This window comes from Oryctolagus cuniculus, chromosome 1 (assembly GCF_051225735.1).
Source record: "Oryctolagus cuniculus isolate XC-2025 breed Fujian yellow rabbit chromosome 1, ASM5122573v1, whole genome shotgun sequence".
NCBI classification, from domain to species: domain Eukaryota; kingdom Metazoa; phylum Chordata; class Mammalia; order Lagomorpha; family Leporidae; genus Oryctolagus; species Oryctolagus cuniculus.
Window position 1 is genome coordinate 10,120,886 of NC_142867.1, and position 21,430 is coordinate 10,142,315.

At 56.7% G+C, this 21,430-nt stretch overlaps 2 protein-coding genes across 4 annotated transcripts; one reads left to right on the plus strand and one right to left on the minus strand.

Annotated features, from left to right (window-relative positions):
• The first annotated feature begins 2,254 nt into the window (after positions 1–2,254).
• Positions 2,255–4,948, plus strand: FTH1 (ferritin heavy chain 1). The gene is made up of 4 exons (XM_008274404.5): positions 2,255–2,566; positions 3,961–4,107; positions 4,409–4,534; positions 4,631–4,948. The coding sequence occupies exons 1-4, from the start codon at positions 2,453–2,455 to the stop codon at positions 4,793–4,795; spliced, it is 552 nt and encodes a 183-aa protein (XP_008272626.1). The 5' UTR covers positions 2,255–2,452; the 3' UTR covers positions 4,796–4,948.
• An 89-nt stretch (positions 4,949–5,037) lies between these two features.
• Positions 5,038–17,333, minus strand: BEST1 (bestrophin 1). Of its 3 annotated transcripts, XM_070069666.2 has the most exons (11): positions 17,162–17,333; positions 16,014–16,179; positions 14,548–14,642; positions 13,948–14,181; positions 13,268–13,422; positions 12,826–12,903; positions 12,317–12,469; positions 10,139–10,219; positions 9,729–9,880; positions 6,208–6,837; positions 5,038–5,403 (listed from the first exon to the last, which is right to left on the minus strand). In XM_070069666.2, the coding sequence occupies exons 2-11, from the start codon at positions 16,163–16,165 to the stop codon at positions 5,385–5,387; spliced, it is 1,749 nt and encodes a 582-aa protein (XP_069925767.1). In that variant the 5' UTR covers positions 16,166–16,179; positions 17,162–17,333; the 3' UTR covers positions 5,038–5,384. The 3 variants fall into 3 exon arrangements, with proteins under 3 accessions (XP_069925767.1, XP_069925768.1, XP_089163909.1); XM_070069667.2 differs by lacking the exon at positions 12,826–12,903 and having other exon boundaries at positions 17,162–17,292; XM_089307783.1 differs by having other exon boundaries at positions 5,038–6,837; positions 17,162–17,292.
• Between the last annotated feature and the right edge of the window lie 4,097 nt (positions 17,334–21,430).

Sequence of the window (21,430 nt, forward strand, 5' to 3'; positions counted from 1 at the left end):
CGTGCGCACACACACACACCCCTAAAACAAACCCCACTGTTTTATGGAAATTACGTTGAATGGATAGGTTTATTCAGGGAGAATTGACATCTTTACAAAACAAAGACTGGCCACTCATTTATGGAAGTTTTTACTTTTTTTTTTTAGTCCAGCAGTAAACCTTTATAGCTCTCTTATTACCTGCTTTTTAAAAATTGATTTAGTAGCAGTTACAGAGAGACAGAGACACAGAATGAGAAGAGAGATTTTCAACTGCCGGCTCACTCCCCGAATGGCCACAACTGCCTAAGCTGGGCCAGGCCAAAGCCAACAGCCAGGAGTTCAACCTGAGTCTCCCACAGGAGTGCCAAGGGGCCCAGGCATGGGGATCATCTCCTGCTGCTTTCCCAGGTGCATTAGCAGGGAGCTGGATGCCAAGTGGAGCAGCCGGGACTCGAGCGGGGCCTATATGGGATGCCGGAGTCACAGACGACAGCTTAACCTGCTGCACAATGTCTTCATACATTTCATACTAACTTTATTCTTAGGTACTTTGAAGTGTTTGCTGCCAATAGAAGTGAAGTTGGCATTCTTTCATCCACACTTTTATTTTATTACCCATTCTAGCTGCTGGTTACTTTTACATAGGAAGACTCTGCATCCTGTACAAGCATACGGTGCCTACACTGGATTTTTATCCTAATAGTTTTTCCTCTGATTCAGTGCAAGGTTTCTAATAACAAAACCAACGTAGCTACTGTGCACTTTACACATGCTGTTCCCGCTGCCTGGAATTCTCTTCCCACCTCCCTCCCCTATTGCACCTTCCCGCTAACTTTTTTCTTCAAAGCTAGCTCAAGGATCACTTGCTTAGGGAAACCTTCCTAGCTCAAGGATCACTTGCTTAGGGAAACCTTCCTAGCTCAAGGATCACTTGCTTAGGGAAACCTTCCTAGCTCAAGGATCACTTGCTTAGGGAAACCTTCCCTGAGCTGGCCAGACTGGGTAGGCGTCCCATTGCCTGGCAACATCTTGCTCTTCTGCAGCCCTAAAGCCAGTAACTGTTTTTCCCGGTGAAAGTAGCCTCGATTCATTTTGAAATGAACATGGTAAAACCCCCTAAGGAGAAATCACCCTAATTCTAGCTCTTCTAGTATTTCCATAGAGTTGCTTTTCAGTGGTTGGGGGGGGGGGGCTGCAAGTCCAGCTTTATTGAGGACCCTTTTTATGTGAAACAGGCCTGCTTGGAAAACGCGTCACCTCCCAGCCAGGGCCTAGCCCGGGGCCAGCTCCAGGTCTGCCACCCACAAACGCACACCTGCGCGGCGCCGCTGCAGGACACGGCTGCAAGCCACAGACGGTGGCCCCGCGCGCCGGGCACCTGCCACCAGCCCCACGGCCCTCTCAGCCTGGAGCCCGTGAGAAGAGGCCATCTTGCAGCCTGCCTCCGGCTCCAGTGGTTTCTTCCTTCCCGGTGACCCTGAGGTCCGCCTCTGAGTCCCCAGCGCTCGCCCCAGCGGCTCCGGTCACCCCGCGACTCCCTCTCCCTCGGGACAGGGGTCGCTCCCTAACACGGCCCGCCCAGCTTTTGTTTGCTACGAAGCGCACCAGGAGCCATGTTTGCTTTCTGCTGAAGGCAGCTGTGGTGGCCGGAGCGAGAAGGGCGGGAGGGGAGCGGGGGGCCCGACCCCAAACCGGCGGCCGTGGGGCTCCCTCCGCTTCTGCTGCCCTGGGTCCCTCGCCAGACTCTGGGGAAGAGAAAGTGGCCGTTCCCAGCCCAACTACTGACTCACTCGGCCAGCGAGGCCCCCCGGCCCACGCTGTTACCGCCCATTTTCCAATTTGCTTTACGAGGTAATTGCCTCGGGGTATGGTAACTGCTTCCCCACTGCCACGATTCTAACACCACGTCCCTGGACACCCCCCACCCCGCAGTGTCGGGACCCCCACCCGAGCTTGGGGCTCGAGAATCGTCCCGTTTCCCCCCACCCCAGTTCTAAAGCCCCCCAACCCCACTGGGCTCCAGGACGGGCTTCCTGCCTCTCCGCCCCTCTCCCTCCCAAACCCACTAATCGGGGCCTGGGGGCACAGGGACGCCTCCCCACCTCGGACCCCGGACACCCCTCCTCTGGGGTCCTCCCCCCCCCGCCCCCGCGGGGCGGGAACAGCGCGCCCACCGGAAGGGGCGTGGCCCGGCAGCGGGCAGTGCCGATTGGCCGAGGCGGGCCTGACGCCCGCTCCCGCTATAAGAGCGCGGCGGGCTGCCGTCTGCGCCAGACGTTCTTCGCCGAGAGTCGCCGAGGTTTCCTGCTTCAACAGTGCTTGGACGGAACCCGGCGCTCGACCCCCGCCCCAGCCGGCCACTCAGAGCCAGCCCTCCGCCAGCTTCTCACAGCGCCCTCGGACCGCCCGCAGGCCCTCGCCGCCGCTCCAGCTCCGTGCAGCCGCCGCCGCCGCCTCTCAGCCGCCCGCCATGACGTCCGCGTCTTCTTCGCAGGTGCGCCAGAACTACCACCAGGACTCGGAGGCCGCCATCAACCGCCAGATCAACCTGGAGCTCTACGCCTCCTATGTCTACCTGTCCATGGTGAGCGCGGGCGGGCCTCAGGGGCCCGGGGACAGGGCGGGGCCGGGGGCGGGCTCCCCACCGCCGCCTCCGTGCGCCCGTGTGGAAAATGGAGGCTGCTCGCCTCGCCCCGGACTGCCGCTGGCGCAGGAGTCCGGGCAGTTGGCCCGTTGCACTGTCGCCTCGGAGGACTCCTCCTTGGCCCTGACACCTCTGTATAGAGAGCCCGGCATCCTGAGACTCCAGGGTTGCAAGATTTGCAGCCTGTACAGTCACGGAGGTGGGCCCCTGCCCCCGATCACGTGTCCCGGAGCAGGATCCAGCTGCGATCCCCCTGGGTGCCGCAGGGCCCTCTGGGTAGTGGTGTCTCATGACAGCCTTGGGGGCTGGTGCACAGTGGCTTATCTCTGGGGGCCGACCCCTCTCTGAGCAACCGTCTCCACCTCTCTGCTTATCTCCAAGTCCCACTTGCATTGAACCATATCTCCAGAGATCTCCCTTCCTGCAGTCCCTGCGCCTTGGAGTGCTTTATCTTCTGTCCTTTCTTTGGAAGAGAACCCCAGAGTACTTGGTTCAAGTTGGTTCCCGGGGAAGGAATCCTCCCATGCATTAGTGAGACTGGGTTTCCGTGGGGTGGGGGGCAGTCGGGTCTAGAGTTGCCTTGTGGTTGTGCGAATTGTCCAAGAAGAGGCAGGTTCCAAGCAGAGCTGAAAATGGATGGACCCTGGGTTTCTGTGACTGCCCGTTCCCTTTCAGCATCACTCAAACACAGCAAGTGTCCAAAGCTGAAAAATCTGATTTTTTTTTCCTTTCTGCTGATAATATGTGTATGCCAATATATTGCCCACAGTTGTCATCTTGGTGTTAATATTTAAATCGGCAGCCCGCTGTACAGTTGGCAGGTTGTAGCATGGTTGATCAGGGAGGAAGGGAAGAGGGGACAGAAGTGCCAGGTACATACTCTGCCACCCGCCCCAAACATGGCACTGTGTTAATACAGATGCTTAAGACACTGCTTGGGGCCGGTGTTGTGGCACAGCCGACACGGCTGCAACCGCGGCATCCCGTATGAGCGCCGGCTCCAGGCCCAGCTGCTTGACTTCCAGTCCAGCTCCACGCCACTGTGCCTGGGAAAGCAGTGGGCCCTTGCCACCCCCATGGGAAACCCTAATGGAGTTCCTGGCACCTGGCTGCTGCCCGATCCGGCCCCGGCCGTTGCAGCCATTTGGGAACTGAAACAGCAGATGAAAGATCTCTCTCAGCGCTCCCTCCCTCTAACTCTGCCTTTCAAGTAAATAAATCTTTAAAAAAGACACTCTGTGCCCAAGGCAATTCCATGGTGTACTGCCCGTGGCCATCGGCAGCTTCCTTCCCTGGGGAATCCCTGACGGACTGTGTCCATGTTCTTCTTTCAGTCTTACTACTTTGACCGTGATGATGTGGCTTTGAAGAACTTTGCCAAATACTTCCTCCACCAGTCTCACGAGGAGAGGGAACACGCTGAGAAACTGATGAAGCTGCAGAACCAGCGAGGGGGCCGGATCTTCCTTCAGGACATCAAGGTGAACAGCTCTTGGGGTGCTTTGTGACCAGCAGCGTCCGAGTGTCAGAAATCACTTGGACAGTAGCACCTGCCCTCATTTATCAAACGGCGACGCAGCGGGCTTATGCCCTTTGTGTCTTCTTGGGCCTGCCATCTAGACTCAGGTAGAAAAACAGTAACGGTCAAGGACCGGAAATTGGAAGCCGTTGTCAGGGGAAACTTGGATGTCCCCTTGACCAAAGCGTGGTGGTTGTGGTAGGTGCCTGCTGCCCTGAGTTGGGTTAACTGGCAGATGCACTGACCTGTCTCCTCCCATTCAGAAACCAGAGTATGACGACTGGGAAAGTGGACTGAATGCAATGGAGTGCGCACTGCACCTGGAAAAAAGTGTGAATCAGTCACTGCTGGAACTGCACAAACTGGCCACGGACAAAAATGACCCCCACGTGAGTATGGGCAACCCAGGGAACACGTGGAGGAAGTTACTTGCCTGAGGGTTGGAAAGCTGACCAGTTACCGTTCTTCCCTGCCCTGTTTTCCAGTTGTGTGACTTCATTGAGACGCATTACCTGAATGAGCAGGTGAAGTCCATCAAAGAACTGGGTGACCACGTAACCAACTTGCGCAAGATGGGAGCCCCCGAATCTGGCATGGCAGAGTATCTCTTTGACAAGCACACCCTGGGACACAGTGATAACGAGAGCTAAGCCTTAGGCTCGCTTCCTGGCTGTGCACCACAGCAGTGCCTGCATGTCGGGGCTGCCTTTACCTTTTCTAGACATTGTACCAAACATCCACCTGCATACTTTAATTTGTACCATTCCTTCAAATAAAGAAATTTGGTACCCAGCTGTCTTGGAGATCACGGGATGGGCCTGTAGTCTCTTTAGGCTGTCTTCCACATCCATTAAATGTCAGGAACAGTCAACACCAATCAAAATGAGACACCTAGGAGAATATTTGTTTTTATTATATTAAACTCTTTAGTTTGGGAAAGATACTAAGGTACAGGTATGATCAATTCAGGTAAGAGTAAAGACTTGGGATTCGGGTTCTGTTCTGAATTGTGTGTTTCCAAAGATTCATTCTCACTTCCACAGTGTGCAGGGCAGAAAGACTGAAGTAGTCCAGGACTGCTTCCTTTTGTTAACCGTTCAGCTAACCGTTAGTAATCCAGGCCATCATAGGAATGTGGTCTTCAGCACGGACTGCTGTGTGGCTGTAACTCATCAGTGTCCTCCTAGTGGACACGCGGGTGAGGACCAGGCGGGAGAAGAGTCTCCCCTAGGAAACAGGTCAGGAATGTGCTTCATCCCTGTGGGTAATTTGAGACAGTTAACAGCGTGCCTGTCGGCACCCCCTTCATTTCAGTACTAGTTTCGTGGTAGGAGGGCTAAGCTAAGGTTGAAACATCTTAGAATTCTTAACATTCCCTGACTGACACCCCAGGTCATTTAGAGAATTTCCTGTCTAGCCCTAGGAGCAAGCCTAAAATTGGTGCCCTTTTTAAGTTTTTCCAATCATGATAGCGGCTATGTGTTCTGACCACCAAACAACTGCTTGTCAGTCAAGAAACAGGAAGTTACACTTCCTCCCCACACAAATGTGGGTTGAATGAAAGTCTCCAGGGGATCTGAAACCTGCTGAGAAGTTTTGGGGAAGCCCACAAAACAGAAGATAGCTCAGGGGCACTGGATGCTTCCACTCACCCCTACCATCTGCCAGTTGCCAGTGCTGGCCACCCGCAGTGCTTTGCAGCCTTTGCCATCTAAACCCATGCAGCAAGTCAAATCCTTGGCTACAACCCAGAGCACCCCCAGTTGTGCACTGGAGTTTCGTGTCAGCCACACCTGCCCGTCTAGACCTGTCGGCCAGCCCTTCCAGCATCAGTGTTGGTGCAGTCTTCCTTCACCTCACTCCCAGGGAATTTTTCCTGGTGATGTCAGCTCCCTACCACTTGGCTAGTAGGGTTCCCTCCCGCTGAGGTAGGCGGGTAGGTATATACCCTAAGCTGGTGCTGGCATAGGCCCAGCATGCTGGAACAGGAGAAAGCGGTGAGGGCTGGGGAGGAGGGCCATGCCCAGGGGAAGGCAGTGGCTGCTTTAGGTGGAGGACACACCTGTTTTCCAAGCTAGAATAAGGATTCCCATGATCTTTGAGGATAGATTGTATGTTGCCCCTTGAACGTTCCACATGGGGTTCTCTTGGATGGCCTTCGGGGACATCTTGTATGTTGACCAGGTTAAACTCCACAGTTTTCCTCCTCACGTGACCTGCTGGGTACTCTGTCGAGGCCTCCGTACTCGCCGTGCTCACCAAGGCCAACTCCAAACTGCTCTTGGTCCCAGAACTCAAGGACTTTAGGCTTTGGTATTCAGCATCCGTGCCTGGGACCCCGTAGGGCTGTGAGGGATCGGACTGTTCTTGGGGGAAGACCGTGGGCGTGCTGCTGGGAGCTGTCTGAGGAGCGCTGGGGTCTGCAGCGAACAATGGAACCGTCTTGAAGGCCTGCACCAACAGAGGCTTCCAGGACTTGCTGTCTTCCCAGTGTTTGGAGTTCTGTTTGGTGTTCTTGGGCTGGGCCTCATAGACACAGGACTCCTTCCTGGGCCACAGCGGTTTGGTGGTGTCGGGGGCTGTCCTGGGCGGAAGGTGGTTGTGGGACTGCTGCCCTAGGAAGCGGCCAATGATGCCAGTGTGCATGTTTTCCGCCAGATTTGGCTGAAATTTCATCTCTTCCTCCTGCAGACTAAAGGAGGGGGGTGCTCAGCACTGAGTGTGGGGACACAGGACTGAAGCCTGACCTTCCTTCGCTCTTACGCCCTCCACTGCCGCCCCTTGGCCCAAGGTCAAGGCCACACAGTCTTCCTCACATTGCACAAGCTTGTGCTCCTCTCCTGATCACCTCCCAACAAGGCCCAGCTCAACTCACTGTACCTTAACTCACCCTTGGCTGCAGCCTACAGCCAAAACCCTCAGCCTGGCATGACAGAGCCTCCTCTTTATCACCCACCTTCTCCCTTGATACCTCTTCCTCCAGGAAAGCACAGCTGGTCCCCGTTATAAATGGTTCAGATAAGGCCCAGGAGCCACTCCGGCAAGGACGGGGATTTGCAGTTCCTTCCCAGAGAGAAGTTTGGCTTCCTGGGAGCACAGCAGCTTTGCAAAAGAAAGCTGACTGGGGCGGGGTGGCACTGTGGCACAGCAGGTTAAACCACTGCCGTGCATCCCATCCTGTATGGGTGCCGGTTCGAGTCCCAGCTGCTCCACCTCCAATCCAGCTCCCAGATAATGCACCTGGGAAAGCAACAGAGGATGGCCCAAGTGCTTGGGCCCCTGCACTCACATGGGAGACCCAGATGAAGCTCCTGGCTCCTGGGTTTGGTCTGGTCCAGCCCCACCCCGGCCTGATGCAGCAATTTAGGGAGTAAAAGAGTTGGGGGGCCAGCATGGTGGCACAGCGGGTTAAAGTCCCGGCCTGCAGCGCCAGCATCCCATATGGGCACCGGTTCGAGTCCCAGCTGCCCCGCTTCCGATCCTGCTCTCTGCTATGGCCTAGGAAAGCAGTAGAAGATGGTCCAAGTCCTTGGGCCCCTGTGCCCACATGGGAGACACGGAAGAAGCTCCTGGCTCCTGGCTTCAGATCAGCACAGCTCTGGCCATTGTGGCCATTTGGGGAGTGAACCAGCAGATGGAAGATCTCTCTCTCTCTCTCTCTAGCTCTACCCTCTCTGTAACTCTGACTTTCAAATAAATAAAATAAATCTTTTTCTAAGAAAAAAAGGGGGGGGGGCTGATGGAAGATCTGTCTCTGTAACTCTGCCTTTCAAGTAAATAAATCTTTAAAAAAAGGAAGCAAGCTCACTTACCCCAGCCCTTGTCCGTGACCCCACTACCCTTGGGTCCCAGCTCTCAGCTCCAGGCACGGCCAAGGCAGCCGGAGGTAACATCTGTTTCATGTTCTGTCCCTAGGTGTCTAGTATTTTGTCCCCAGAGCTTGAACCTTGGGCTTGAGCTCCCTCACTACCTTGTATATCGCCTGCAAACAAGGTCTATGGGTTTTGCATCAATGATCCACGCCTCCCAGCTCCCACCTTCAGCTGCTGGGACACAGATCACGTAAGGCTCAGACATCCTCTAGAAATGTTCCTGACCTCAGCGAGCCCCCAGCCTTCATGGAATCACTTTCCCAGCCTCCCTCACACTGATTATGGACTCCAGTTTAGTCCCAATTACAGTTGCATAGGCCACTTGTTTCTTCAAAGAGCAGGGAGAAAACTGTGGAAGAAAATCTGAGTAAAGCCCCCGACAGGTGCCAAGCACTCTCCAAAGCCCTCTCAACTCTGTCAAGGGACACAGGGACACTGAACCGGCTGGGAAGGCCTTCCTGCCCGACCGCAGCCAGGAGGAATGCAGACTGAGGCGGGGGGGGGGGGGGGGGAATGCAAACGGGTGACTGAAAGTCTGCTGCTGTGGGAGCCTGCAGGGTGAAGTTCACAGGGGAAGCACCTGTGATTGCTCAGCCCCCACTGGCTTGCTGCCCCTCCCCGGCCCCAGGCCCTCCCACTTCCGCTTCCCAGCCAAACAGCTTGGTTCAGAAAACTTTGTTCTGATCAGAGACGGGAACCAGGCCTTCATCTCCATTGCATCACCCACTGGCTGCCCTGGAATGAGTCCCTTTCCTCTCTGGACAAGGGAGAAAAGCACTTCCAGCCTACAGGGTCCTTAAGCAGCACAGGTAAGGGTTAAAAATGTGGAAGCAGGATCAGTGGCGTAGTGAGTAAAGCCGCTGCCTGCAGCACCGCATCCCAAATGGACTGGTTTGACTCCTGACCGCTCTGCTTCCAATCCAGCTCCCTGCCAATGCACCTGGGAAAGCAGCAGCAGATGGCCCACGTGCTTGGGCCCCTGAACCCACATGGGAAATCCTGACGAAGCATCTGGCTCCTGGCTTCAGATCGGCCTAGTGGCCATCTGGGGAGTGGACCAGCAGATGGAAGACCTCCCTCTCTCTCTAACTCTGCCTTTCAAATCTTTTTTTTTTTTTTTTAAAGATTTATTTATTTGAAAGAGTTACAGAGAGGCAGAGGCAGAGAGAAAGGTCTTCCAACTGTTGGTTCACTCCCCAAATGGCCACAATGGCTGGAGCTGCACCGATCTGAAGCAAGGAGCCAGGAGCTTCTGGGTCCCCAACGTGGGTGCAGGGGCCCAAGGGCTTGGACCATCCTCCATTGCTTTCCCAAATCATAGCAGAGAGCGGGATTGGAAGAGGAGCATCTGGGACCTGAACCGGCACCCATATGGGAAGCTGGCATTACAGACTGTGGCTTTACCTGCTACGCCACAGCGCCAGCTCCATAAATAAATCTTTAAAAAAAAGATTGGCGTGGCTTAAGTGTGCCCTTTGTCAGCAGTGGGCTGGACAACTCACCCTCTCTGAACCTGTACGTGACCACCAGAAAATCGGGGGTAACGAGCCGGGATTATTTGGAGGAGAAAATAGGTACTGTACTGTCTGTAAAGAGCGCAGTAAGTGCCCAGCCCTTTCAAGGCACTCAGTAAATGCTAACTAGTATCGCTCTAAGTTCCGAGACCCCTGCACTTGGTGGGGGTCTCACCCAGCTCCCTGGCATTGCCTACCTGATGTCGAAAGCAGAGCCCATATACGAGGCTCGCCGAGTCTGGGAGGCAGCCACCGTGTAGGGGGGCTGTGGTTCCGGGTCATTCCAGTATATGTCCTGCTCCAGTGGAGGCAGGTCCTGGTGCATGTTGTCCACAGACAGCAGGGACACCTGGTCAGCAGAGACAGAAAGGCAAGTCCCCAGGAGAGGTCACCCCAGGCAGGACCATGAACTTGTCTGATGACTCAGAAAACTCCTTTCCCTCCCTCCGGACCACAGTCTTAGTGCTTGTAAAGTGCAGAGAGGCTGTCGCCCACCCACAGCCTCGGACTGTGAGTGAAAGGTTGGCTGTGGAAACGCGGGGTCCCCAACCTTGGGTCCAGTTTAAGCAGGGCCCAGGGTGTAGCTTCCCTTCCCCCCACCTCATACCTGCAAGTTCCTGTCAATTATCCAGTTGACCTCAAAGTCATCATCATCCTCACCAAAAGGGTTGATGAGCTGCTCTGCCACCTGGGGGATACGTGAGGCTCTGCAAACCCTCAGGTAGACGTCCTCCAGTCCTGCCGCTCCCTCGGATCTGCCCGCTCCATGCTCCCAGGATGCGCTTCCTGCCTGAGCACCGTCTTCAAAGCCACAGGGCAGGGGAACCACACCCATGCCCCTGCGTTGCAAGGCACTGAGCCAGTTCTTCCCTGGATGCTCACTGTCTCTCGGATGAGTCACCACCTTTGTCTCACCTTGCTTATCTGGATTGCATACTTTGATTTGCTCTTGTTTTTTGACAGGCAGAGTGGACAGTGAGAGAGAGAGACAGAGAGAGAAAGGTCTTCCTTTTGCTGTTGGTTCACCCTCCAATGGCCGCCGCGGCCGGCACGCTGCGGCTGGCGTACCGCGCTGATCCGATGGCAGGAGCCAGGTGCTTCTCCTGGTCTCCCGTGGGGTGCAGGGCCCAAGCACCTGGGCCATCCTCCACTGCACTCCCTGGCCACAGCAGAGAGCTGGCCTGGAAGAGGGGTAACCGGGACAGAATCCGGCACCCCGACCGGGACTAGAACCCGGTGTGCCGGCGCCGCAAGGCGGAGGATTAGCCTAGTGAGCCGCGGCGCCGGCCGATTTGCTTTTTTGAAAGGTTGATTTATTTATTTGAAAGTCAGAGTTACAGAGAGGGAGAGGCAGAGAGAAAAAGAGAGAGAGAGAGAGAGAGAGAGAGAGAGAGAGAGATTTTCCATCTGCTGGTTTACTCTCCCATCGGCCACAACGGCCAGGGCCGGGCCAGACCAAAGCCAGGAGCTTCATCTGGGTGTCCCACATGGGTGCAGGGGCCCAAGGACTTGGGCCATCTGCTGCTGCTGTTTCTGCTGCTTTCTCAGGCACATTAGCAGGGAGCTAGATTGGAAGCGGAGCAGCTGGGTCTTGAATCAGTGTCCATATGGGATGCTAGCACTGTAGGTGGCAACTTTACCTGCTGTGCCACAGCGCCAGCCCCTCTTCATTGTTTTCTGATGTCACATGGATATATGCTCTGGGGCTGGGCTGAATTAAGGGGTGGTCCAGGGGAACAGAAGCCTGGATGCTAATCTCTAAAGCACCCTGAGGGGCCGGCGTCCTGGGGCAACAGGTTAAGCCACCACCTGAAACACAGGCATCCCATATCAGAGCGCCAGTTAGAGTCCCAGCTGCCCCATTTCTGGTCCAGTTCTCTGCTGATGCACCTGCGAAAGCAACAGAAGTTGGCCCATTACCCACGTGGGAGACCCAGATGGAGCTCCTGGCTCCTGGTTTTGGCCTGGCCCAGCCCCAGCTGTTGTGGCCATTTCGGGAGTGACCCAGAGGAGGGAGGATCTGTTCCTGTCTCTCCCTCTCTCTCTCCGTTACTCTCCCTTTCAAATAAATAAAACAAATATTTGAAAATAATAATGAAACATCCTCCACAGAGGTGATGAGCTGCCTTAAGGGCCTAGGGGACATTTTTGCAAGCCACTGGTGCATCTTAGAGAACATCTAGCATAGAAGTGCGGAGATCCGGAGATCTGGGGACAGGTATAGGAGGAACGGCAGTGCGTGTGCGTGTGTGTGTGCGTGTGCGTGTGCATGCGTGCATCCCACATCACCACTACCAAAACATAAAGGAAGAAAGGAAGAGAGGGTAGGGGAAGAGGGATGAGCTCTGCAAACAGGCCTCTTGAGTGAGGAGTGGTGGTGTCAATCTGCCCTCTACAGGACGCGCTGGGGATGGTCAGCCTCAGAGCTTTTGTGTCAGCAGGGGACCCATCTGGGGCCAGAGCTGAAGAAATGAGGTTGGGCCTCTTTCATTCCACGCCATCCCCCTGTTCTGGACACACATGGGACGGGCACCAAGGGTTAGAGCAGCCAAACTTTCCCTGTCTCTCGTGCCGGCTGACGTCCGGGCCTTAGGTCAAGCCTGGGCATCAGACCCAGGCCTCGAGCACACCCCCCTCTTCCTTGGGTCTCCGTAGCCTCTTAGGCACCTGTAGACCAGAGGTCTACACCCTACTGTTCCCATTGAGAGTCTCCTTTCCTGGCTGGCCATCCTCATCCCAGGCCAGCTGGCCACGCCCACAGCTCCCCAGGTCCTGGAGAGCTCACCTTCAGCCAGCCGACATAAAAGAAGAACTGCAGGAACGTGAAGACAGGCACAATGAAGTCCAGCTCATGGCCGGGGTAGCCCTTGATTGGGTTCAGGAATTGCCGTCCAAGCAGGCAAGCCAGGAAGAAGCTGTACACGGCTACGGTCACCACCTGGGAGGAAAGAGAGGAAGGGGTGGCAGAAAGGGGCTGAGTGGGGGCCCTGGGATCGGGAAGCTGCCCAGGTTGGGAGTCTGAGGCCTTGCCGTGACTTTCACACGCCAAGTCATGCGTGTGACTCCCTGTCACCGCCCCTTTAGGACCCAGATAATCCAACTGCCGTCTCTGGGCTGCAACAGGCAGGAGCCCAGACACTCTGAACTTGCCACTGCCACCGAAGTCCAGACCCAGCTCCCAGGATGAGAGCTTCCTTAGGCTCCAGGTGAGCCCTTCTTCCCATCACAGGCTGTTTCCTGGGTGCTCCTAGCCTGTTTCCCAAAAAGAGACAGCCTCACCAGCCTGGTCCTCACCTGGGTGTACACCAGCGGGATACTGATCCAGTCGTAGGCATAGAGGTGTCCACACTGAGTACGCAAAGTGCCCATCTCCTGCGGAGCAGGAGGCAGGGATGGGGTTCTGACCACCACCTGCTCTCATGGGCTCAACCCCAGCTCTTGCCCCCCACCCCACCCCCAAAACCAGGATGTGGTGCTCGTGGTCCAGCTCTGGCTGTGTGGTCATGGGCAACTCACTACACCCCTCTGTGCCTTAGCCTCCTCATCTATCAAAGAAGAGTCAGGTTCTTACAGTCTCACTTGGAGAGCAGACAGGAGGGACCTTTGAGGAGGGGCCGCTTTGGGTTGGGAGCTCCTGTTGGATAAGATGCTACAACCCCATTGCAGACTCTGGGGAGACCCTCAGGGGCTTGTTCCACCTGGACCACAGCCCTTCCCACCCATGTATCAGGCTCACATTCAGCAGGCCCTGGAGCAGGACAGGGTCCCGGATTCGACCTTCCACCCAGATCTTAAACGCCAGGTTGGCAAACCACACCCAGGGCACCCAGAACATGTTGTGTGGTAAGGTCAGTTTCTCCAGATGCTTGTGTTCCGCAGGGGTCATAAAACCTGCAAGGTGGAATGAAGAGGACATGGTGGAAGGAGCCGCAGAAGCCGGGCCGGCATCCGGTGGCCAGGCCCGACCTCCCGGAGCCCTCCGAGACCTCCGCGCCCCTTCGGTAAGCTCTTGCAACAAACATGACCGAGCGTCTGCCGCGTGCTGTTGAGGGCTTCGAAAAGGCCCTACGTCATTAACTGGGACCGCCAAGGTCAGGCCCAGGGCGAGGCCAGAGACTGACGTCATGGACCTCCAGAATGGACCCCGGAGGTCAGGAGGGGGAAGGTTGGAAGGAGGTAAGACCCTGGGGCCTCACCAGTGCTCAAGCCCCCACCCCTCCTTATCCCCCGGGAGTCCCAGTCCTGGCCTCCTCTCGGCAAGCACCTGACTCCGCCCCGCCCAATTCCGCCCCAGGTCGTGGCCCCGCCCTTCCCTCAGACCCACCCAATCCTCAAGTCCGAGGGACTCGGACTCCACCCACTGGCAACCCCTCTCCAGCCTCCGGCCCCGCCCCGTTCGGGCCTGGCCCCGCCCACCTGCTTGCACCAGGTGTTGGGAGGTGGGAAAGCGCTTGTAGACCGCGCGGCTGACGCTGCGCAGGATGAGCAAGATGCCCAGGTTGGCGTAGCGGATGAGCGTGCGCCGCAGCAGCCGGCCCTGCTCGTCCCTGCCCTCCACGCAGCTGGACACCAGGCTCATGAGACGGTCCGGCCACGGCAGGTTCTCGTACTGGTTCCACCAGCGGGTCACCACCAGGGTCACGTAGAAGCCTGGGGAGAAGGGACGGGGGCGAGGGCCGAGTGCCCGGGCTGCAGCCAGAGCCCGCGGCACCTCGCTTTCTCCTTGCTGGTTGTGAGCCGGCCCAGCCCCAGCCCTCCTGGAAGGCGCAAGGGCCTCAAGAGTTATCTCAGTGTCCGGCCGGGCCCAGAAACCCGCTGGCCCCTCCCCTCAGGCAAGGGGCTTCCCTCGAATTCCGGGGTTAACAGCCGGACTCCTGCCGTCTAACCTGAGTCTCCTGTGCCCACCACCGACCTGCCGCGGCCCAACCCCCGCCGGCTCCTCTGGCCCACCCCAGGGCTTGTGTGGGGGCTCGGGCGACCGAGCGGTCCCAGGACAGCTGGAAGAGGGAATCTCACCCAGTACGAAGGATATGGGGATGAGTTGGATGTAGCTGTCGCAATACAGAGTCAGCTTCTCAAAGAACAGCTGCTGGTTCTCCTTGAGGACCACTCTGGGGATGTGAGGAGACGGCCAAGGTGACTGCTGGGGCCATCCTCCTGTCCCTTCCACTGGCCCACGGCCCCAAACCCAGAGAGCCTGGCGAAGGTCCCCTGGGGAGAATCCTGACCGTGACCCCTGGCTCAGCAGGGGGAAGAAGGTCCAAGGTCCCACACTGCTGACCTCTGAAAAGGTCAGTGTTAAAAGCAGGTGGGAAGTGTGTTTGGTCTTTTTGCTTTTTTAAAGATTTATGTATTTGAAAAGACATAAATCAGAGTTACAGAGAGAGGGAAAGACAGACAGAGAGAGAGAGAGAGAGAGAGAGAGAGAGAGAGAGAGAGTTCCATCTTCCATCCACTGGTTCACTCCCCAAATGGCCACAGTGGCTGGGGCTGGGCCAGGTGGGGGCCAGGAGTCGGGAACTCCATCTGGATCTCCCACAGGGATGCAGGGGCCCAAGTACCTCCACCATCTCCTGCTGCTTTCCCAGGCCCATTAGCAGGGAGCTGGATTAGAAGTGGGACAGCCGGGAATCGAACCAGCACCCCTGCAGGATGCTGGTGTCGCAAGCATTGTGACCACTGCACCACAACGATGGTCCCACTTCTTTGGTCTTTTAAACAATGTGTGGTGGACAGGGATGAAAAGGTGGGGCATAGAGGGTTTCTCCCCCAGTGAGAGTAACCCTGGTGCTGCTGCAACCATGGATACAAGCCACATTTGTCCAGACTGGAGAATGGACCTCATTGAGAGGGAGCCCCAACTGTGGCCTTTATGTGACAGTGATGTGTCAGTGCAGGTTCATCGAGGGGCACAAATGGACCACTGTGGCGTGGGTGTCGGGACAGGGCCATGACAACTGTCTTGACTTTATGTTTCATTTTGCTGTGACGTGAATCCCTAAAGTGTAATAATCAAAGACGACCCAGGGGCTTTGTCGTTAGTGTTATTATGAACTCAAGACTGTTAGGCTTCGGTGCTTTTTAATCCATCCTGGTCAGCAAAATGCTTTTTCAGTCTAAAATACTATTATATTTTCTGGGATTGTGTCTGTCCCTCCTATTATTGAAATTATATATTTATTTAAAAATGTACAGTGTAGGCTTACAAGACAGTGTGGGAGACAGTGAAACAATTCTGACCAGCCGGACCAGGGAAGGCCTGAGTTCCAGATCCCTCCCTGGGTCAGAGGAAAGGGGGTCTGGGACACCCCACCAGGGTTGAGCTGCCCCCCATGACCTGCCACGAGCTCTTTCTGGGGGTTCACTGATACATTGCCCCCCCTGCTGCCACTGCCGCCCCAGCTGGCTGGGAGGGCGCTCGGGAGCTCCAAGCCCCAGGCCCCTCCCCCTGAGGCTGCGGCCCCTGGCGCTGCCGCCTGTACCTGTAAATGAGCCGAACGATGTAGTAACAGAGCACGAAGATGAGGAACTCGCCGTAGAGCAGCTTGTAGATGCTGCCTCGCCAGCACAGCAGCAGGCGGGAGAAGGAGCCTAAGCGGGCGTTCGCCACTCGGTTCGAGTAGGTGACGGTCATGGCCAGGCAACAGGCTGCAGCAGGTGGACAGACAGACAGGGACACTGAGGCTGGGGGAGGGGAAGGCTGGAGGGATCAGAGGCTTTGGTGGGAGCCCTGTCTGGGACTCGTGTTGGCCCTTAGCCAGGACATCCTGCTCAAGGCCTCGGCTCTCCGGTGCGGACACTGGGAGAGGCACGAGGAGGTCTCCCAGATCCGCCCAGCTCTGACTGCCGGTGGGGGGCAGGACCCAAGAAAGTGATCCCAGAGGCTGCCCCAAAAGCCTCGGCACGGAAGACGCGTGAGCCCGGAATTTTGTAGACTGACAAAGTCAGCGACAACCACAGCGCCCGTGCACTGAGCTCCTCTCATTCTGCAGCTCCCCAGGCTCCCTCGGGAAGGGGCCAGGTCAGCCCTGCCCACCACTGGACCCTCGTTCCCAGGACAGAGCCTGGCAGGCAGGGAGGCGCATGTGCTGTCCGCTGAATGGTGCCCCCCCCCGCCCCTTTGCACCTGCTGATCCTGCTGCCTGGGCATGCTCTTCCTGAGACAACTGCAAGGCTCATTCCTGCATCTGGTCACCTCCTGAGAAAGGATGCCCCGGCCACCCACCTGGAAACAGTTCCCCATGGGTCCTCTGACTGCTTGATTTTCCTACAGAGCACTTATCATTACTCCAGATTACGCTATCTGCCGTTGATTGCCTGCTTCCTTCTCAGAATAGAAGCTTGCATTGTGTTCTCACTGGAGGTACTCAATAAAAAATTACTGAAGCCATGACTGATGCTCCCCCACCTCCACCCCACCCCCGCATTCCAATGCTGCAGCACTGACTCCCTCTGTTCCTGGTGCACACCAAGCTCATCCCTACCTCAGGGCCTTTGCACATACAGATGCCCACACTCCCGTATGTGGGCCACCCGTGCATACACAGCACCCCCTCAAGTACAAGGACAGTCATCCACTCCCGAGGCCTCATAGACCCAGCCCTGCCCACCTGGGTCACCCCCTACTCACAGGTAGGGCTCCAGCTGGCCAGGTCATTTCCCAAAAGGTCTGGCTATCGGGCTGGTAGATCAACAGGTCTGGGACCCAGGAGGTGGTGCCCCTGCCCATACTCGGGGGCTGGCCCTGCCTGTGAAGCAGGCGTGCTGAGCAGTCAGTTAACTCCCTAAGCCAGCGCGTCCACAAAAGAGCCCTTGTCTTGGCCCACCGTATACTCTGCTCATGAGGCGCTGCCCACACAGCCTGGCCAGGGTCCCTCTAATTCCTTCCTGGGGAGCACTAGGCTGAGACCAGGACTGGGATCCGGAGCTGCCTCGCATGGGTCCTGACCTCTGAGGTCTAGCGAGGGGAGCTGGCAGGGGGCTGGAGGGCCTGAGCCTCATGCCGGGAGCAACCCCAGGAAGGGGAGCCCCTAACTGGGCTCTCAGCAGTCTCATGGGCCGTGGCAAGAACGCTGAGCTAGGTCGGGGGTCCTGGCTTCTGTCCCGGCTCTGCGGTGAACCCCACGGAGCTTCTGCTCCCCTCTCTCTGTGTCCCTGTCTGAGAAGGATGCAGATGCTTTGGAATTTCATGGCCTCCGTGAAGAGGGACAGAAATCTGCGTCTACTGGTGAGGAGCTCTGATTGGCTACTAGTGACATCATGGGTTACTCTGGCTGTGATTGGTTGGTAGGACCTCTTTGTGGGTTGCTTCAGAGCTGTGGAAGGAGAAGGGGGCAGGGAGCTGGGTGCGGGGGCAGCCTGGTGGGAGATGACATAGCAGCTTTGGGATGTATGCTGCCGGCTCCCAGCCAGCTGGTGCGATGTGGGAGCCTGTGCCCAGATCCCCACGGGCAGCTGGTTAGAATCTGAGCGGCTGACGCCATACATTCCGGTGCTCATGCATCAGTGCCTGGAGTGTCTCCTGACACACTCACGCACACCATAAAGCACAAAGAGCAGAACTCCGGGCAGCGATGGTTCTCGGTCTTTAGCGTCACTGAGAATTTCCCGGAATGTTGGTTCGGTGCGCAGCTTCTCAGATCTTTTCCCTGGAGCCTGAGCTGTGGTCTTGGGGATGTTGCATTTTTATCAAGCACTGCAGAGGGTTGTGATGGGAGTGGCCCTGGTTTGCACTGTGACCCTGAGCTACAAAACAAATCCCTCTTCTCCCTCCTCCTACATCCCCTCCTTCTTTTCCTCTCTCCTTCTCTGCTCCCAGCCCTGCCATACTAAGAGTTAACCATGCTAAGATTACAGGTGATTTTTGTATATACCAACTTTACCCTTATAATTCTCTTCCTGAAAAAAAAGGGTGCTATTTCACAGTGACCTTGTCTACTTTTCTATTCATAGCAAACAATAAAGCTGTCGGTAGGAGATAGTCTGTCTCTTCCCACATCAGAGGAGTGTTAGCTGCCTTGCCACTGCCCCCATTGAAACAGGGAAAGGAACACATTCACCTGGCCTCAATCTTCTCATCTGCAAAATGGGGTGGCAATGCCTAACCTGGCAGCCAGCTGAGATGGCAAACATGGTAATCAACTCTCCAGCCAGGTTCTCATGCCTGGCTGTCCGTGCACTTATTCGGGTTGGGGGAGGGAGCAGGGAGGCACTTATAAATCGCCAATTCTTGTGCCCCATCCTTATGCATTTGGATTCAGGAGATCCGGATGGGGTCCAGGGGGTGGTCCATTCCCAAGTTCCCCAAGTGACCCAGATGTACACAGCCTGGGCTGTCTCTGTTGTAAAGAATTACTTTCCTGTCTGTACTCCCTCTGCCCTTCCAGCACATATTAGAACCCAGGAGACACATTTTCATTTAGCAGATGATTAATGGACATATTTTTAATTAAAGTTAAGATGTACCTGGCACCATGCCGGCACAAGGATGCTCGCGTTGTATTGAAGGAACCATAAATGAAAATCCTGCTTTTGTGCAGATAGGCTCCTGCCTCCCCTGTGGTGGCCACCAGAGGGCGCGCTTGACTAGCTGGCTCTGGTCTGGGTCAGGGTGGATCTACAGGGTCAGTGTAGATAGATCGAGGGCTCCATTTGCCTGAGACTGCCCAGCCCGTGTGGAGCTTTGAGCTGGGAAACAGGCAGTTGGTCCTTCCTTTCCCCTGACCCACAGGTTTCTCAACAAAATCCCGTAGGTCCCAAGAGGACCTCCCAACAGTGTGAACCCGGTCTCCACCCACTCTCAGATGACCCAGGGTATCCCCCAAAACATCCCATGAGCAGCTGCTCCTGACCTAACCCTGAGACATGCACACCCAGGCACAAGTCGTCCTCTCTCCTACCAGGTGTCAGCCAGGAAAGTGTCCCCAGCCAGCCAGGCACAGCTCAGGCACACAGGACAGCCACAACGAGCCATGTGGCCCCCCGACTCAACTCTGCAGCTCCCAGCTCAGTCAGGGACGCCCTCTTCTGCTTGCTGTTGCACAGACAACGACCTATCTCTGGTGGCAGAACTGGGCTTGATCTGATCCCTGCTCCGAGAACTCACAGGCAAGTGACAATCGGGAAGCACCTATGCAGCTCCAACACAGACCGGCAAGGCTCAGGATCTGCACCCGATGCAGAGGTCGGGGAAACTCTTACAGAAAAAGGGACATTTGATTTGGGACTTGACGCATGAGTAGGAGTCCACTAAGCTGAGGGTAGAAGAGCATTCGATGTCAGGGGAACAGCCCACGACGAGTTACAAGACATCCCCCCAGGGAGGTTCAGAACCGTGTTCCTGCTCAAGGAGGGCCCAGGAGCTCAAGATCTGCTTGGCTCAAGGTCACGGCTGTCAATGACTCAGGCCTGGAATCTGGGCCTCCGGGCTTTGAATCCTGTGCCCGTTCCACTCCCCATCATCACCTCTGCAGTGCAGGGTCAGCTTCTGTGGGGTGGAGTCTTACCTGATGGGCAGTGGTGTCTCTGTTGGGGGTGAAGGGACAGCCAAGGGCAGGGGTGTAAACAGGAGAGTCTTTGACTGCAGCAGAATCTGCGCCCTGGAGAGCCGCCCAGCAGGAAGCCGTCCCTGAGGCCGGCAGAGCAGGGCTGGCGGGAGCAGAGGGTTCCACGCACGGAACGCTGCGGCCTTCTTACCTAGGGTTGCCATGGCAACAACAGCATCACAGAGGGCCCGCCAAGGCACGCTTCCAGGTCCTGCCTCAGCTGGGCAAGCAGAAGGGGACCCGGCTTGGCTGGGGGAAGTGGGCAGGGGCCCCTGGGGTGGGGCCAACCAGGCCTGGTCACTGCCTCCCAGGCTCTGTGCAAGGCACCTGCCAGCCCACACCCTTCTCTTGGGACAATCACAGAACAAACAGGGTGGAAGCCAAGCCTGGAGAGGAGGGGGCCTGGCACAGCTGGACAGGCAGGGGAGGGCCACGGCCAGTCCAGGGCCAGGAAGCAAGACAGATGATGACACCTCTGCCCTGAGGTCAGGCAACCCTGGTCCCCGGAGGGTCAGGGAGACTCAGCACTCAAAGGGATGAACACAGAAGCTCTGGCCACAGCAGAAGGACCACAAGGAGCAGGGGAGGCAGGAAGAGGCTGGGACATGCCTGGGTCCAGCTTCACCAAGCCCCAGCCCGCCAATGACAACAGAATAGCATGGGATAGGCCAGAGCGGGCCCAACCGGAGACACGAGGCGAGAGGACTCACCACAGACTTTAGGAGAACACTGGGACCCCCATGGACTCTGCCCCACGGAGGCCAGCCAGGTAAGGCCCTGACCCTGTCCACGCCCACACAGAGCTGAGGCTGGTGGGCAGGTGAGGGGCAGCAGCAAGGTGGGTCAGAGAACCGGCTGTGCACTCACCCTCGGCAGGCTCCATTTTTGCTTCTCTGCTGGGCACATGGTGAACAAGCCATGGGAGGGAGTTAATGGCTTCCCAGCCAAGGAAAATGACCTCGGTCATGACAAATCAGAGGCAGGGGTGGACAAAAGGAGCTCACCTGCCTGGTCAGTGCAGGGCCTTCTCACTGTTTCCACGTGTCCCCATGGGGCCGATCCAGAGGCAGGCGCTAAAGCCACCGTGCTCAGCGCCACATGGGGTAGCTGGACACAGACGTTCCTCCCACCTTGTGGGTACTTCCTAGGTGCTAGGCAATGCGCTAAGTGCTTTTTTAGGAGTGAGCACCAACCCCTGGTACAGTGCACAGATGTGGGGGAGGATGGGTAAGGGCAGGCCAGAGGGGGAGTGAGCCGTGCTGGTGACTCTGTTGGGTCAGTGGGATCACCCGATAGGCAAGCAGCCACCTGTCTCAGGTGCAGGTGGGCGGAGCTCCTGCAGCTCCAAGGCCAAG

What these genes read in the sequence shown, in the direction of transcription:
- FTH1 (XM_008274404.5), top strand. Translation starts at nt 2,453, where the DNA reads ATGACGTCCGCGTCTTCTTCGCAGGTGCGCCAGAACTACCACCAGGAC. An exon ending in CCTATGTCTACCTGTCCATG is followed by an intron (nt 2,567 to 3,960) that starts GTGAGCGCGGGC and finishes TTCTTCTTTCAG; the next exon opens with TCTTACTACTTTGACCGTGA. An exon ending in TCTTCCTTCAGGACATCAAG is followed by an intron (nt 4,108 to 4,408) that starts GTGAACAGCTCT and finishes CCTCCCATTCAG; the next exon opens with AAACCAGAGTATGACGACTG.
- BEST1 (XM_089307783.1), bottom strand. Translation starts at nt 16,165, where the DNA reads ATGACCGTCACCTACTCGAACCGAGTGGCGAACGCCCGCTTAGGCTCC. An exon ending in ATCGTTCGGCTCATTTACAG is followed by an intron (nt 14,643 to 16,013) that starts GTACAGGCGGCA and finishes TCACATCCCCAG; the next exon opens with AGTGGTCCTCAAGGAGAACC. An exon ending in GGCTCTGCTTTCGACATCAG is followed by an intron (nt 6,838 to 9,728) that starts GTAGGCAATGCC and finishes CCCCTCCTTTAG; the next exon opens with TCTGCAGGAGGAAGAGATGA.